This window comes from Pithys albifrons, chromosome 7 (assembly GCF_047495875.1).
Source record: "Pithys albifrons albifrons isolate INPA30051 chromosome 7, PitAlb_v1, whole genome shotgun sequence".
In the NCBI taxonomy this organism is placed as follows: Eukaryota; Metazoa; Chordata; class Aves; order Passeriformes; family Thamnophilidae; genus Pithys; species Pithys albifrons.
The window spans coordinates 33,419,594-33,435,125 of record NC_092464.1 but is presented as its reverse complement, the minus strand read 5'-3'; the positions used below and the strand labels follow the sequence as shown (position 1 = coordinate 33,435,125).

The following is a 15,532-nucleotide window of genomic DNA, read 5'->3' as shown; positions in this document are numbered from 1 at the left end:
TGGAGGAAGCTTCATTTCATAGTCCTTCTGAGGACACCGATACAAAAGAAAGAAACAAGATGATTTTGCCTACTGGTGATGGAGCATTGTGTTGCCTATCCCTACTGTAATGGCTTAATTGGCTAATTAAGACATACTTCATCAGAAGAAAATATTTGTAAAGTCAGTGTGTACCTAACAAGAAGTTACATTGTTGAAAAAGCTTCACAAAAGAAATTCTGAACATTCTCCAAATATATTCAAATTATTTCCCTAATTAATATTAAGAACTGGAGCTTTGGAGACTGATGTCATGGCGAAAAAAAATTCTTTTCTTACTGATTATATAAAAAGATGGTAGTTTTCTTTTCTGTACAAATTCTGAGCTCTCTAAGCAAGCTTAACCTGAGAAAAATGAAAGAAATTTCAACCAAGAAGTTTAATCTGTTAGCTGTAGCTACAGTGATCTTTCTAACATCAAATAGTATGTGCCTAACTGAACTGATGAAGTCCAGTCTGCAGAACAGAGAAGACAATGATGAGAAATATTACAAGGTAAGATTTGTATTATTATGACATTTTTTGGAAGAACTGTGGATCAGATCCTGAGTGTATTGGAGTTTCTGGCAAAGGCTCTCCTAAATTCATTTGGCATTAGAGCACTAGCAGTATGAAAAAAGATTGTTGAAAGAATTTTCAGTTAAATTCATTTGCTCAGACACACATACCGTGTAAATCAATTTATGTTTCAATTTCCTTGCAATACAGATTTGCGCTTAAGCTAAGACTTCTTCTGAAATGTTTCTTACTTACACAGTAGGGTCTCAATTAACCTTCCTGTCAGGCATTTTATGCACATAATATAACAGATAGATTATTAATCCAAAATTAATAAAGGCATGCTTGTAATACTCAAAAAATAATGATAAACAGAGAACATTTTAAATCTAATATAGTTAATGGTTTTAAAATTGTACTCTGGAAACTGACTGTAAAAATTTCTTTGCAGAGTTGCACATTTATTATGTCTCAATAGATGCCAAATGAAATTTGCACACTTCATCTGTATTATTTTTCATGTCTGCCCTGCAAATACTCCCTAGGAAATGAAAGCCAGCCTCTCTTTTTGACTTATCATTGTTGGGATAATAAATATCCTTCAAAACAATATACAATTTCAGCTCTGCTGGTGAAATCCTCTGGTCTTGAGCTTACTATCTTTTATATACTTCCAGAAGGAGTGTGCAGGTGCAATCAGAGGGATAGTATATTTAATGTTTTAATCATGAAGTATGAACTGAAATGGTTCATTCCCCTTCTCTTCCAGTAATTGGAGAAACTCTCAGGGAAGTAACCAAATAGGGACAAGGAATTGAAGTTAGGTTAAGTAGCATCTGTGTCTTTAACTGAAATTTAAAACCATGTTTGTACATATTTTCTGTTAAGGCTTGGAAACTTATTTTGTAACAAAAGTACATGGTTTTCAATATGCCCCAGGAAGAACACTGCTCTGTAAGAAGGGTCATGCTGATACAACTATTTTTCAGGCAGCAGCTGCTCTTTACATCATGAGACAGGTAATACAGAATTTAGCAAATACAGTTAAAAAGCATTATATATTCAAAAACCAAACAAATAAACAACAACAAAAAAAAGAACTGTTACCCAGTAGCTTTCTAAGAAGAAATTAAATAGGAATGCTTTGTGTGATTGGTATTCTTCTTTTAAATTATTTTTCTTTAGGTTAAAGATGATATTTTGGAAGAAAAGCAGAGGAGCCTCAATTTTGAAGAAATGGCAGACTGGGGATCAAAAAGTATCATTAAAATGAACCCTTTTACAGTAAATAAGATGCCAAATTCAGTTGCTAATTTACCACTTAGATTTGGAAGAAATTATCCAGAAGAAAGAAGCATTAAGCCATTTGCTAATTTGCCCCTGAGATTTGGAAGAGCTTTTGGAGAGAACATACCTAATCACGCTCCAAAGGTATCACACAGGCTTGGGAGATCTTCACTTGTTAAAAGTTCCAGTCAATCACTTCTAAATTTGCCACAGAGATTTGGGAAGTCACAGGCTGTCAATCAGGAATCTGAACCAGGTAATACTACATAAGCGTTCAAGCCACATATTAAATTGCTTATTAAGTCATAGGTTAGCGATGACCAAATACAGCTAAAATTCCTCATGGAATATTCCTAAGCATTCCAATTTAAGTTCAGTTTGCGAAAAGAAAGATTTGCAGTTCATCAAAGTTTCATCAAAAAAAGTAGTAGAGAATCTCTTTATAAAATCATTTCTAATGAGAAGACACCAAATAACCAAATTTGAAAATGTTCTTGTAATAGGATGAGGTTTGATGCTTTTTTTGATCAGGTTTCATTTTGAAAAGGTATAGCTTTGGTGAAATAAAAAATCCAAATCAATAAAGTATCCCATTCCAGCACTATAAAATGACAAACTCCCCTAAAAATTACTCTTTCATTTTCTACATTTATACAAATTTGAGTTAAAAAAAAATTCAAGCTGAATAGCAGCATTTTGAAAATGCTTTTTCTTATCCAAGCCTGTTTTTTCCCCAGATTTTCTTACTGAGACAGTATTTGGGATTTTGATTTCTCATTCCAAGTTAAGATGGAAATTATTTTTACTTCTCAGTATTTTTTTCAGGATAGGAGAACTATTTCCTGGCCATAACAAAGAATAATAAACCAGCTAGCCAATAGTAGTCCTTCTTTTCATAATTGCTGCCTTTTTGGAACTGCCCTTTTGCCTTGTAACCAAGTTCCATCTGGCTGCCCCTGACTTGCATCTGACACATGCAGAGTAGAAGTTCAGTCCAGGAAGACAGGATTTTTTCTTATTTAATTTGATTCCTTTCATTCCTTTCTCACTGTTGGTGGTAGTTTAGGCCTTAGTTTTAGTTAGGCCTAGATGTAGGACTTAATTTTAGTAGGCCCTGATAGATTAGGAGGGACAGGTGTCACCTGATTTAAACAACCAAAGCAAAATTTCATACCAGATGACGCAAACGGGGATATAAATACAGTGGAGGAGGAGGAGGTTGCTCCTTCCCCTGATGGCTGTGGTGTAGGGGGACACACTCTGTGCTGCTCTGCTGGTTTGGCCCAGCACCACCTCACCACTGTGTTATCTACAGGAAAGGAAAATGTTTATTCTTAGTCTTCTCTCTGCTTGGGTCTGTCCCTCAGGGGATTGAGTTCTCTTGGGTGATTTGTAGCTAGAATGGTGGGATTTGTGTTTGATGGGGAGTGGGGAGTTATTGTCTGTTATTTCTAACTTTTGTGGGTGTGTGTTATATTGTAGTCTACTTTTAATTTTCCCTTTTTTATGTAAATATATAACTAGTAAAGTTCAAGTGTCCAGGGGTTTTTTCTCCCTTTTCTCAGTGGGGGGAGAGAGCTTTGTCCTTTGGTTTATATCAGCATTTTGCCAAAGTATTCAAACCAACACACTGTCTCACCTAATTATAACAGATTTTGTTTCATTTGTCTGCTATTTTTAGGGATGTGAATTCTAATAATTACATTAATACTGGAATGAAATTATGAAGACAGAATCTGAAAGACTTGGAAAAGCTGCAATGTGTTTTCAAAACCAAAGGTCGTGAAAAGAAAACATGTGAATTGAAATGTAAACCTGTCTTCATGTTATGAATAATACATTAATTATGTACAAATCCTTGACATATAAGGCAATGATATGATAATTGTACTGATTATTGTAGAAGTTTTCTTCAGTGGCACTGTAGTATAAATTCTGTTTACTTCTGTGCAACTTATGTCCTGTTGGTTGTAAAACCTATAATTGAAAGCATTTTAAGCAAAAGCAAAAGATGCATAATAAAAATAAAGATGCATGGTTCAAACAAAAAGAAGCCTACAATGTGAATAACAGCAGCAGGATCAAAAGCACCGACAGCCTTTGTGTCATATGCAGCTAAAGAAAATCAAGTAAAATGCTGAGAAAGCAGTTTTCCTGTTGTTTATGGGTCATGTTAGATATAAATCTCAAAGGCAACTTGTCTCAGGTAGTTGGCTCCCACATCTCTTCTCTAGCTCACCAGTTAGTCTAGCTTTAAATTGGTATTAGAATCATACACACAAATGGGTCCCTTCTTCAGCAGCCTTTCGATGCTGTCTGTTCAATAGCTTGTGTCCACACCATAGTCTCTCCAGTTCCTAGCCCCTCAGACCCGCATGTCAATCAGACCACTCACTCAACTCACCAGCTAGCCTGGCTTGAGATTTGCTAGCAGATCATACACACACATTTTCACAGTGACCATACACACTCATAAATGAAAACAGTCAATTATTGAGTTTAACAAGAAGATAAGACACACTGATGTGGTCAGGCACAGGGCATAGAATGCTAAAATTATTGACAACAGCTTGACTGCATACAGCCAACCTCTTTTATCCTTCCTCTTCTTCATTTTCCTATGCTCATTCTCCTTCCATCTATCTCGATCTGTCCCTTTAACTGTCTTTTGTGCTCCCCTAAATATCCCAAAACAAGTTTAGCACTTTCCCATATCCCTTAATGCATCCCATACTAAGTTTTATATGATCCTACAAGCCCTCTCAAATATCACATTCTTTTTCACTTTCCCATAAGATCCAAGATACCGGATACAGCGCTCTGGCTGAACCTTCTCAAGGTATTGAGAGGTTTCTTTAAAGTCCCATCAAGCAGTGATCTAAGAGTTCTGCTCTTTGTTATAGTCTTGTTATGTCCTGTTGCTCAAAGTTTGGGTATCTGTTACTTCTCCTGTCTCATCTTAGTCTTTTGTGCTGAATAACTAATAATCAGATATCCTTACGTTCCACATATCTTTAGAGGAACCTGGAAAAAAATCCTAATCAAACTGATCACATAAATTCATAGTTGGGACAGAGCCTGAATTGCCATTCCTCTACAAAGTTAATGAAGCTACTCAAAACACAACAATCTTCATTCAGCCTGCGGCTTGTCTAGTTCAACCCAAAGGAATCCAACCACATTCCTAAGAATATCTATTCTCTCTACTCACTTGTACTTAAAATAAAAAAGAGATCAAAACAGATTAAAAACAATGAGATTACAGGTTTTGAATATAAGAATCCCAAACCAATCTTTGTGCTTCTCTCTGAGCCTCAGAAAACACTTTACCTAACAAGCACTGGTAAAATACCTGTTTTGCAGTATAACACTTTGGTACAGTGGCCAAGTCCATGCTGAAGGACACCAGTCAACAAATTGTGTGTGTGGGAAAAGTTGAAGACCCAGGCTATGAAGTAGCAGTCTTGTCACTGCCTGCCACAAGAACATGTGATATTCTTTCTTTATTCAGGAAAACTGGGATCTTTGAATGATTTACAATCAAACGAACAGCAGAAGGAAATGCCTTTGAGTTGTGCTTCTGGTCTTGCAAACCTCAGTGCACATATGTGAACAAAGAACAAATAAAATTTGTGAGAATCCCTGAGCCGCAATAGAAGCTGCCTTCTTAAGGCACATATCACCTATCAACAGTGAAAGGGTACACATCAATTGGCATTAATGATGGCCGCTGTGGGAGGAAAGCAGAAGCCCAAACACTGGCCCAGGAGCAAGTACAATTAAGTTGGCCTCTTATTGCAAGCTTCACAGCATGGATACAGAAGATGGCTGTTGATTTATTCTCCCTCAGCAGAGGGACAGCTAGGTGAAAACTACATACAGGAGGAATTATGCTGTGCTGTGCAAAATTTCTGTTTGGCTTGAGAGCATGTGAGCCAAGAAAAAAATCACTGGATAGTGCAGCGAGAGAAGAAGGGGCACAATGGGCAACGCATTGCTCTAGCTGTCACTCACTGGATTATTTATTATCCATATATAGATATTATTCTTGAATTGGGAAAAAGCAAGGAAAGGACTTGAGTAAATCAGCTGACAGACTATTGAGGCTTCCTGGCATGTATTCTAGCAGGGTTCAGGAGCTCCCACCCTTCATTGCCATACAAGTAATATTTATGTCTATTATTAAAGTCTTCATGCAAAACTACCAGGCTTATTTTAGATTCTGACTTAAGCTTATAGAGAGGATAGCTGACAATCTTCTGATAAATTTATAAGTCCAAGGGCTCATCATGTAATTGATTTCAATATACTATTTGAACAGATTTAGTGACATGTAAAGTGACACTTTTGGTTTACCTTCAGAAAGAGCCAGACTTGGGAACCTGGCATTTGAAATCTGTCAGTTTTAGATTTCCTTAAATTGTTTTTGCAGCTGCCTTTTGCGTTTTCTTCAAAATATGACAACTGGGCTAGCTTGAGTCATCACAGACCACTAGAAATTTCCAAACTCTAAATAGGACATTTTAAAAACTGCCTCAAGTTTAAGAGCAGCCATTAGCAGGAATTGGAAGTGCTTTCATTAGTGACATCCACTAAAGTACATCTAGTGCAGGTGCATGGACGGCCACAGATACCTGATTTGCATTCATGCTGCTCTCCTGATGACATGAAGTGTAGAAGAGCCTACATAAAGTGTAGAGTGGTTAGTGCCACTCAGATCTTTTGTAGCAGATATGGATGAGAAAAATCTGTGCTATTAGGAAAGAAAAGAGAGGCTTACAGTATCCTTATGTGTATTTTGTCTCAAGAATGATTGATAGTGTAAAATACATTTTTCCTATTTTCATATCTATGCACATATATTCTATACAGTGATTAGCCAAAAGGTCAGTCCCATGGCCTTACTCAGAACTGTATCCAATTAAAATTTTGGTGAAAACCAACAAAAAATGAGTGTCTTACAGTTGCCATCCAAATTATTCGCTTAGAGGTGTAAAGTTACCTGCTGGAAGAAATATACTAGATAGGCATTCATAAAACTCAGATACCTTTGTAGGCTACCATTGTATCTGTAATATTAGAAAAGTATATGGTTATAACAGTTTTCTAAAAACAGAAGGTATTAAATGCTAATAAAGTTCATTCCATTCCTTTATGACCATACTACAACCCAACCCGCTGATAGTGGATAAAATGAAAAGAAAATCAGAAGGTTGTATCCATTGTTTGCAGGTCTTAAAAAAGGTGATTAAGACAGACATAGCTCAGAAAAACTGCACAGGAAAATTGATTTTTCTACATCCCAGATTCTCAGAGGCACCCAGGTACTGCTTTGTCTCACATAGCAGCACCTCAGCAGATAATTTTTTCTTTTAAGGTCCTGCTTTCAACAGGAGGTTGGACCACTTGATCTCCAGAGGACCCTTTTAACCCAAACATTTTTTTGGTGATTCTATGATTCTTCTAGCTTGGGAGATGTGAGGCTAAGACAAAACTGTTACTTCACAAAGGAATCTTCATGTCTATGTCCGTATACACCTTTATAATTCGATCCCAAGTTCTTCACCAAATGTAGATCGCTTGCAACAGCAGAGGGTTTCCTGGTCAATAACAGTAATGGTGCAGGTAGGTAGGAGTGCTTAACAGTTCCCATTTTCTGGAGTGTGCTGATGAATTAGTTATTTTCCCCTTTTTTGTCATATTAGGACACTTGTGGGTTTGAAGCATTTGGACTTGGAACACTTCCTATTTGTATGAATTAGTGAAGGAGAACAGAGAGGAACTTCTTTAATCAGCTACTTCCTGTGCCAACTCAACCACCAGCACATGCTCCTAGAAGTTCTATATTTCAAGACATTTTCTAGCAAATATATTCTTGCACACATTTATACTGCATATGATTTTATGAATCTACAGGGGTGGCCTGGAGGATTGCAGAGCCCCCCCCATCCCTCCCCCCCCCCCCACCCCCCTCTGTCAGATATATAGTGAAGAATTATTTCTGCATCTTATTTCCTTCTGCTGCCAAGTGTAGGTGGTGCACAGTTTGGCACTGGCACAACATGTACTTACTCCAGAAATCACAGATATGAGAATATAGTAACTTGGACAGACTGAAAAAGAACACACAGGCAAAAGTTTGTAGGTAATATACAAGGTAATGAGGATTTTCTCCCCTGTTTTCCAGCATATAACAGAAAAGCATTCTCATTTTTTAGTATTATCTTGATGGGGAATAATCTATTCTTATTTTTTCATAATACATTTTTCTTAAATCACTATTGCATTAGATGCTTTCACACATCTGCTACAAAATTTCTTCTTCAGACCCTCACCAGCCAATAAGCACGAGAGACGTCACTGTGTGTGCATGCGTACCTATTCTATCTCTCCTACCAGGAAATTTGTTAAATAGCAGCCTTAATTAAAACAAATCATCTTTCTGTAAACCTGTATTGGACACCGTTATTCATACAAGGAATACATGGCTGCTCTAAAACTGTATAGGATCTTTGTAAAATATAAATTGACCTTGTGGCCTGATCCTGACATCAGTCTGGGGTAAATCTAAAGTAACTCCAGTGGAATCGATGTATTGATTGATTGAGTGACATGATATGGAAACTGAGTGCAATTTAAATTATAAATGAGTTAGAGATTCACCAAGGTTGTGTGTGAAGAAGCTGCCGCCTACGAATATGCAACATTTTTCATGTGAACAATTCAAAATTATAGTCAAATGAAAGATACACATAAATAGATTCTATACAGAAAACCTGACTCGAAGGTACAAAATTTGATGTCAGTTCCTAAAGTAAAAACAAGACATTTGGGATTATCGAAATGCGATGCAAGCCTTTATAATTTACGTCGTTGCAAAACTGGCCAGTGGCCACAAGAGGGCAGAAAGAACTGTCTTTGTAAAGCTTGATTTTGAGGAGAATCGTGTATTCCAGCCGAACCTGGGCTGTAAACTGCCACAAGAAGCTCCTGGAGGAGTTAGAAAAATGCGAAATGCCTTAACAATTCTGGTCATATCAACTTTCCGTCTTTAAATAACTATTCATAGAAAAAGTAAATAAAAATTTTTAAAGCGGGGGGGGGGGGGGGGGGGGGAAAGGGGGAGCGGAGGCAGAGGAAAACACCTAAAAAATTACAAGGGTATTTGACATAAGCCTGAAGAGAGGATTTCTTGCAGCGTGTATTGAGCTATCAATGTTTTCTAACTTTTGCCTTTTAACACTGGCTTAAAGATAAAAACATGTATAATTTCTCACTTCAATAAACATCTTGCTCTGGCTTCTTTTGAATCTGAATGCATGTGTAGTTCTCACAATATCATGGCTATCAAAACCAGTGAGAAGTCCAGAGAATGATGCCACAGTCTTATTCACTGGAATGCTCACATCCCTCTATTTTCTTCACCAAAAATAGGAGAAAAATATGAATTAGAGAAATTAACTTTTCTTCCTGTTTAGCTGAATGGACGGACCTCATCTTTCCTTGGCCCACCATCATACCATGTAGATAACATAGTTTTACTCACTTAGAAATGATGTTTCTATTTTTTGTTTCCACTGGCTATGTCACATTTCACCATCTGGAGCATATTCAGTTTTAGCATGTGGAGGGTACTGCTTTAATAACTGCCCCCGCAAGCCTTCATCTTTTCTGCATTTGTCAATGGAAAGGTTGTGAGATCCCTGACCTGAGATATCTACCACAGCTAACCATAAATTACTATTTTATCTGTCAGAACCATCAAGCCATTTTAATCCCTGGGAGCAGAATATTTTGCTTAAGAAGGCAGAGTATTCTTTGAATTCAAGGGTTGCTTTGCTGTAAGGTTCCTTCCTCCCTTTGCCCCAGCAAAAGGGATAGCTTTCTTTATCCCACTTTCCACATAACTGCTGAAGCATGGGATAAACCTTGGCTGTGGGATTGTAGGAGCAAGAAGTCAACAGGGCAGTGGAGTAAGAGCAAAACTGTGGGCAAACTCTCAAGAAAAACCATAGAGAGGTAGAAATTGAAGTACTACATGAAGAACTCACTGCAGAACATGTTTAATATGCTTAAGTAGACAGCTTGAGTAGTAAAGTGGTCAGGCTTGTAATAGTCATTTTTTAGGATTGGGTTGAGGTTACCTTTTCTTAGATCTCCTGAACAGGCTGGGAAGAATTCTTAAACGATCATACTTCTTAATGCCACCTCATTTCTGCTTCTGCCTCTTGACTGCCACAGCATTTTAGAAGTAGAACTGGTTTTGACAGTCTTTTTCTCTATATATTCTTCATGACACAAGATGGGACCAAAGCACACAAATGTTTTATTTTGCAGTCTTGAAAAGCCTTTATAACACACATACATGAGTCTATGGGCCCTGCTGGGATGATGCTGAAGGAGTTGGGTGTTAACATCTTGAGGCCACTCTAAACCTTGAACAGTCAGGGCAATTGCGAGAGGTGTCCAAGGGCTGGAAGAATGCAAATGCCACTTGTAGCTTCCAGAAGACCAGGAAGGAGGACCCAGGGAACTATAGACTGCTCAGCCTTATTTCAACAACTCATCCTGGAAACCACTTCCAGGCACATGAGGGACAAAGTGACTGGGAACATGGATTAACCAAGGTGAAGTAATGGCTGAACAACATGATGATCTGCAATGAAATGACTACTTGGTAGACATAATGACAGCCATGGACATAGTCTACTTTAAGTCATACTTCTGACACTGTTCCCCATCAAATCCTCACAGAGTAGCTCATGAATTATGGTCTGGATGAGAAAACTGAAAACTGGCTGAATGGTCAGGCCCAGAGGCTGATGATCAGTGGTACAAAATCCAGTTGGAGGCCAATAATGAGCAATGTATCCCAGGAATCAATACTGGGGACAGTCCTGTTCAGTTTTTTCTTTGATGATCTGGATGATGGGGCAGAATGATCCTCAGCAAGTTTGCTAATGATAGAAAATTGGGAGAAATGCCTGATACACCAGAGGGCCATGGCATCAGCCAAAGGGATCTGAACAGGTTAGAGAAATGGACTGATAGGAACCGCATGCAGTTCAGCAAAGGCAAGTGGAAAGTCTTGCATGTGGGGAGGAACAACCCCAGGCACCAGTTTGTGTTGGGGTCTGACTGGCTGGAAAGCAGCTTTGCAGAAAAGGACCTGGGTGTGCTGTTGGACACCAAGTTGGACAGGGGCCAATAACAGGTATTCTCTATAAGGAAGCTAAATAGTATCCTGGACTGCATGAGGACTGGCCAGCAGGCTGAAGGAAGTGAGCCTTCCCCTCTACTCTGCATTGGTGAGGCCAAACTGTAGTACTGTGTCCAGTTCAGGACTCTCCAGAAAAAGGGAGATGGAGCTACTGGAGAAAGTCCAGTGAAAGGCCACTAAGATGAAGGCTCTAGAATATCTCTCATACAATGAAAGGCTGAGGGAGCAGAGACTGTTCAGCCTGGAGAAGAAAAGACTTGGGGGGATCTCATCAATGTGTACTAATACCTGAAGCGAGGCTGCAAGGAAGATGGAGCCAGGCTCTTTTCATTTGTGTCCAGGGACAGGACCAGAGGTAATGGGCACCAAACTGAATCACAGAACAGTCCCTCTGAACATAAGGAAGTACTTTAGACTGTGAGGGTGGTGGAGCACTGGCCAGGTTGCCTAGAGGGGCTGGAAAGTCTCTCTCCCTGGACCGTGGTCCTAGGAAACCTGCTTTAGGTAGCTCTGCCTGAGGGGCTGGATCAGGTGACCTCCAGAAGTCCCCTCCCACCTCAACCATTCTGTGATTCTGTTATTTTGTGATATCCATCTTTCCCTGACACCACTGTCACATCAGCACAGAATATCAGCACAGAACCCACTGCAGTTGGGTAAGGAATACAGGGATCTATCAAGGACCTTCATGCTCCCAGTTATTTGTTTCCCAAAGAAACTCACTAATCTGGAGATACAGATGGCAGCAAAGCACAAAAGTTAGGCACTGATAGTTTTACATGTAGGGTTGACCTCTTTTGTGTGAAAATTGAGAGTTTAGAAGTGATGTCCTAAGCCTTTTTCCTTCAGTCAGCACACCCTCTATAATAACAAATGAGGCAGGTCATTCTCATCGTATCTTAAAACCACAACTATAAATCTTCCATAGTACTTTTTTGGAAGGAAATAACAGAATTTTTTCAACACTTGAGTAATTAATGAAATTAATTAAAAGATTCTGCTGAGCCTTTCCATACATTCAGCTCTAGACTAAGATGAAGGATGAAAAAGAAAGAAAGAAAATATTTTTTTTTCAGAATACATTAAACCTGTGAACTCTGGAAATCACTGACACAGCTATATCACTTGCACATGACACAAACATTAAAGAGCAGTTCACTTTAATGTGATGGCCAAGCCATCCATTTTAAAAACAAACCAGTGGTCCAAAATCATAATAAAACTATTACTGGCTCTACTGGATATTAATAACATGACAGTGCATTTAATAGGTATTTGGAAAAGCTATTTATGTATTATCACTTGCCAAAAGGCATGCTTTCAGCTTCTTTTCATACTGCTTTTCCAAGAAAAGTAGGACCTCCAGCTAATTTTCCTCTGACAGGCAAAACCCCCCAACAGAACAAAAACACTCTTTGCAAACACATCCATTTATTTTGATGTCAATTCAACTCAAACAAAAACCACATTGAGAAAACAGGTCAGCAAAAGAAAGTAAAACAGATCAAAATCTATCACCACGTCTGTCAAACATAGGAAGGCAGAAACATCCAGCAAGACAACTAACCAGAATCCAAACTCCACCAGTGGCCAGGTCCAACTGTTTGAAGGACGGTGTGAAAATCCCACACAGGACCTAAGCAAATAAAATTGGTATCTCCAAGAGTGGGAATAAAAATTGACACTTCACTGAAGTAATGATGCTGTGCTGCCTGCCTTATTTGAAATCTAGTTAGGCTCAGCCAACTTGTCAAGAATGAAACCAACACTCACATGACTTCACTCAATTCTTCCCCATCAAATTTTCTGTAACTGGCTTGGCTAGAGGCTGTATTTACTGCCTTATTGAGGAGAGGTAAAACTGTCCATCATCTATGTGTGTCTTGGATCCCAGTTCCCAGGTGTGCTCTGACATCCTTCCCCCTCATACAACAGTTAACCAGGTACCTGTTGGCATCCCCAGCTGCCTCATTCTGTGTATCACTCTAGAAGGTCTCTAACACCCTCTCACTGTGATGTCAATTATTACCAGAACACAAGACAAAGCATAGTCACAGTGCACTGGACTGAACGAGGTCGGCTTAGTTCAGAGTTCTGTTCAACCACTTTCCTATAAATGTTTTCTTCCAAAGAGACGATAATAAAGTTTGGGATGAGAGGGGCTACTCCCCCAAAATTGTCTCCTGTTTTGCAACAGTATCTCTTTGGGGTTCTGTAAACACAGTATTTGAAAAGTTGTTACATTTAGAAATCAATTCTTGTATAGGTATGATTTCTCAGGATAACAATATATCACTCTCCTATGCCTTCCTGCCTTGTCCCACTGAAAGCTTTCCCTCACCAAAGCCTCTTGGTGAGGTAATTCATTCTCTTGACCATGGATTTCTGAAAACTCTGAGGCTGAAATGTGTATGATCATATCTCTTGCTTTGGAGTGATATCATCCTGGAAACTAGTGAGTTCCTTTGTGGACGATTTCCCCTGGATTAATAAGGATTTGGGACTTTGGTCACTGAGCTATAATCCCCTCAGCTTTTTCTGCCAAGGAATCATCATGCCAGTTTGCCAGGGAACAGAACTGGACAGACAGTATGCATCCTTCTGCATGCATTGGACTGTGTCCAGAGAGTGCTGCTCACAGAGATCTCTTGACCCTTGGTCTGGATCCTGCTGCTAAAGAGAGGTATGAATGGTTCCAAACCTGAGGTTCCCTAGCCAGGCACCTGGAAGTGCTGTGCAATGAACCATTTTTTCTGAAGATGAAGGCAAGTTTTAGGATTTGCATGGTAGCTTTGGACTAGAGCAGCTGCAGGGACATGGGACATATATGTTCAGAACCCTCTTGATGAGGAGGTATGGACTGTTACCTATCAGTGGGACTGATGTTGGTATGCAGGGTAAGACTGCAGGTGGGTATAAGTCTGTATGTACATTGTGGATTTGGAGCTGAATGCAGTCAGATCACACTAGTGCTATGGATGATGATTGAAATGCCAGGAGACTGATGAAGTAAAAATGATGACATAGATCCCTGCCTCAGTGGGAAGTTGCTGTCATGGAATTTCAAAGAGAAGCTATGAAATGTGGCCTCTCCCTATATGTGCAACAGGCAGGGGCAAAAACTCTATTACAAGCTCCATCTGTAATTCTGGCAGCTAGAAATGTATGTCTGAGAAAGGTTAATTAAGCCGGATAGAAAGGAAATTCGACTATGGTCTGAATAGTGTGGACTCAGAACATTATAGAACCACAGCAGTTCTGCTGGAAAGAAAGTCTGATATCTGTTTCTTGCCCACTTGCAGATTATGGATGAGCAACTCAGAACATTTTGCTCACTGCCAGCCAGTTGTACTTGAATCTGAATCACCAGGATACGATTCCCATAGTGCTCATGTAGATATATGTAGGTATCACAGCATACCACTCAACACTCTATAAACTGCCAGCATGATAGAATTAATCTGATTTCTTTCACTTTATCATGCTACATCAGCTTTTTATCTTTAAAATCATATGTCCCAAAGCCTCAGATATCCTAGAAACCATTGGGTTTTAGTCAAAAGTTTTGTTACAGCTTGTGGAGAGCAGAGCGCTTCCCTTTGTATTTGTAAAATTATAGTATATGTTATTACACACCATTGCTTGTCTCAGAAATGAATGGGCTCCTTTGGGCTTCCCCAGGATTCTCCCAGAAGAACCAGGGCACAGACACAAGTGAATGCTCTGCTGGTTCTTGGTGGACGCGGAGGAAGCAGTAGTGCTTCACCTCTGAGAGAAAACTTTGTCACTGTGAACCAGAGTTTCACTGGGTAGAAAGTACAAGTCCTAGTGCTTTTCTCTTGCACAAAAGAAGAGCTCACAGCAGAGGCAAGTTTTGGTTAGGTATAAATGCCTACATGGTGTTCTGGAGAGCACAGCACCTCTCCTCACAAACAGCTAACCAAACAGTGTTGAAATACAACTTCATTCAAGTGGAAGGAGGATTAAAGCATTTCCCCTCAGCATGGAAGTAAAGCCAAAACTCACAGCAATTAAGGAAAAAAATATTTCTATTAAAAGTATCATGGGATAATCAGAATGAGACTGGAACTCTACAGTGAGTCTGAATTCACCAAGTGAGATATTCTGAGTGGAAGTCCAAACTTTCTCCTCCTACTTGAAAGTTTATTTCTTGCTGCCAATCATCAGTAACAAAGCAATAGTATCACACCTCTTTAATCTGCCTCTTTTTTTGTTTTGTTTCATTGTTTTGGTTTGTTGTGGTTTTTGGTTTTTGGGTTTTTTGTAGCTGGTACAAATAACCAGTAGCAGTAGTAAAAGCAACCATTTTTTCTTGTTGACGCTTGCCAGAATTAGGTAGAATTCATTTGTTTCCTCCTCAGTATTCAGATGGAGTAATGAATTCTTTGATATTCAGAATTTTACTGTGGATCTTCCCCTAAAAGTTCGAATATGAAACATGATGCTACTGTATTACCTGCCCCAATA

General features: G+C 39.1%; 1 protein-coding gene across 1 annotated transcript; it reads left to right on the top strand.

Annotated features, from left to right (window-relative positions):
• Positions 1 to 393: 393 nt before the first annotated feature.
• On the top strand, positions 394 to 2,094 carry NPVF (neuropeptide VF precursor). The gene is made up of 2 exons (XM_071561253.1): positions 394 to 534; positions 1,723 to 2,094. The coding sequence occupies exons 1-2, from the start codon at positions 394 to 396 to the stop codon at positions 2,092 to 2,094; spliced, it is 513 nt and encodes a 170-aa protein (XP_071417354.1).
• The last annotated feature ends 13,438 nt before the right edge of the window (positions 2,095 to 15,532 follow it).

What these genes read in the sequence shown, in the direction of transcription:
- NPVF (XM_071561253.1), top strand. Translation starts at nt 394, where the DNA reads ATGAAAGAAATTTCAACCAAGAAGTTTAATCTGTTAGCTGTAGCTACA. An exon ending in ATGATGAGAAATATTACAAG is followed by an intron (nt 535 to 1,722) that starts GTAAGATTTGTA and finishes ATTTTTCTTTAG; the next exon opens with GTTAAAGATGATATTTTGGA.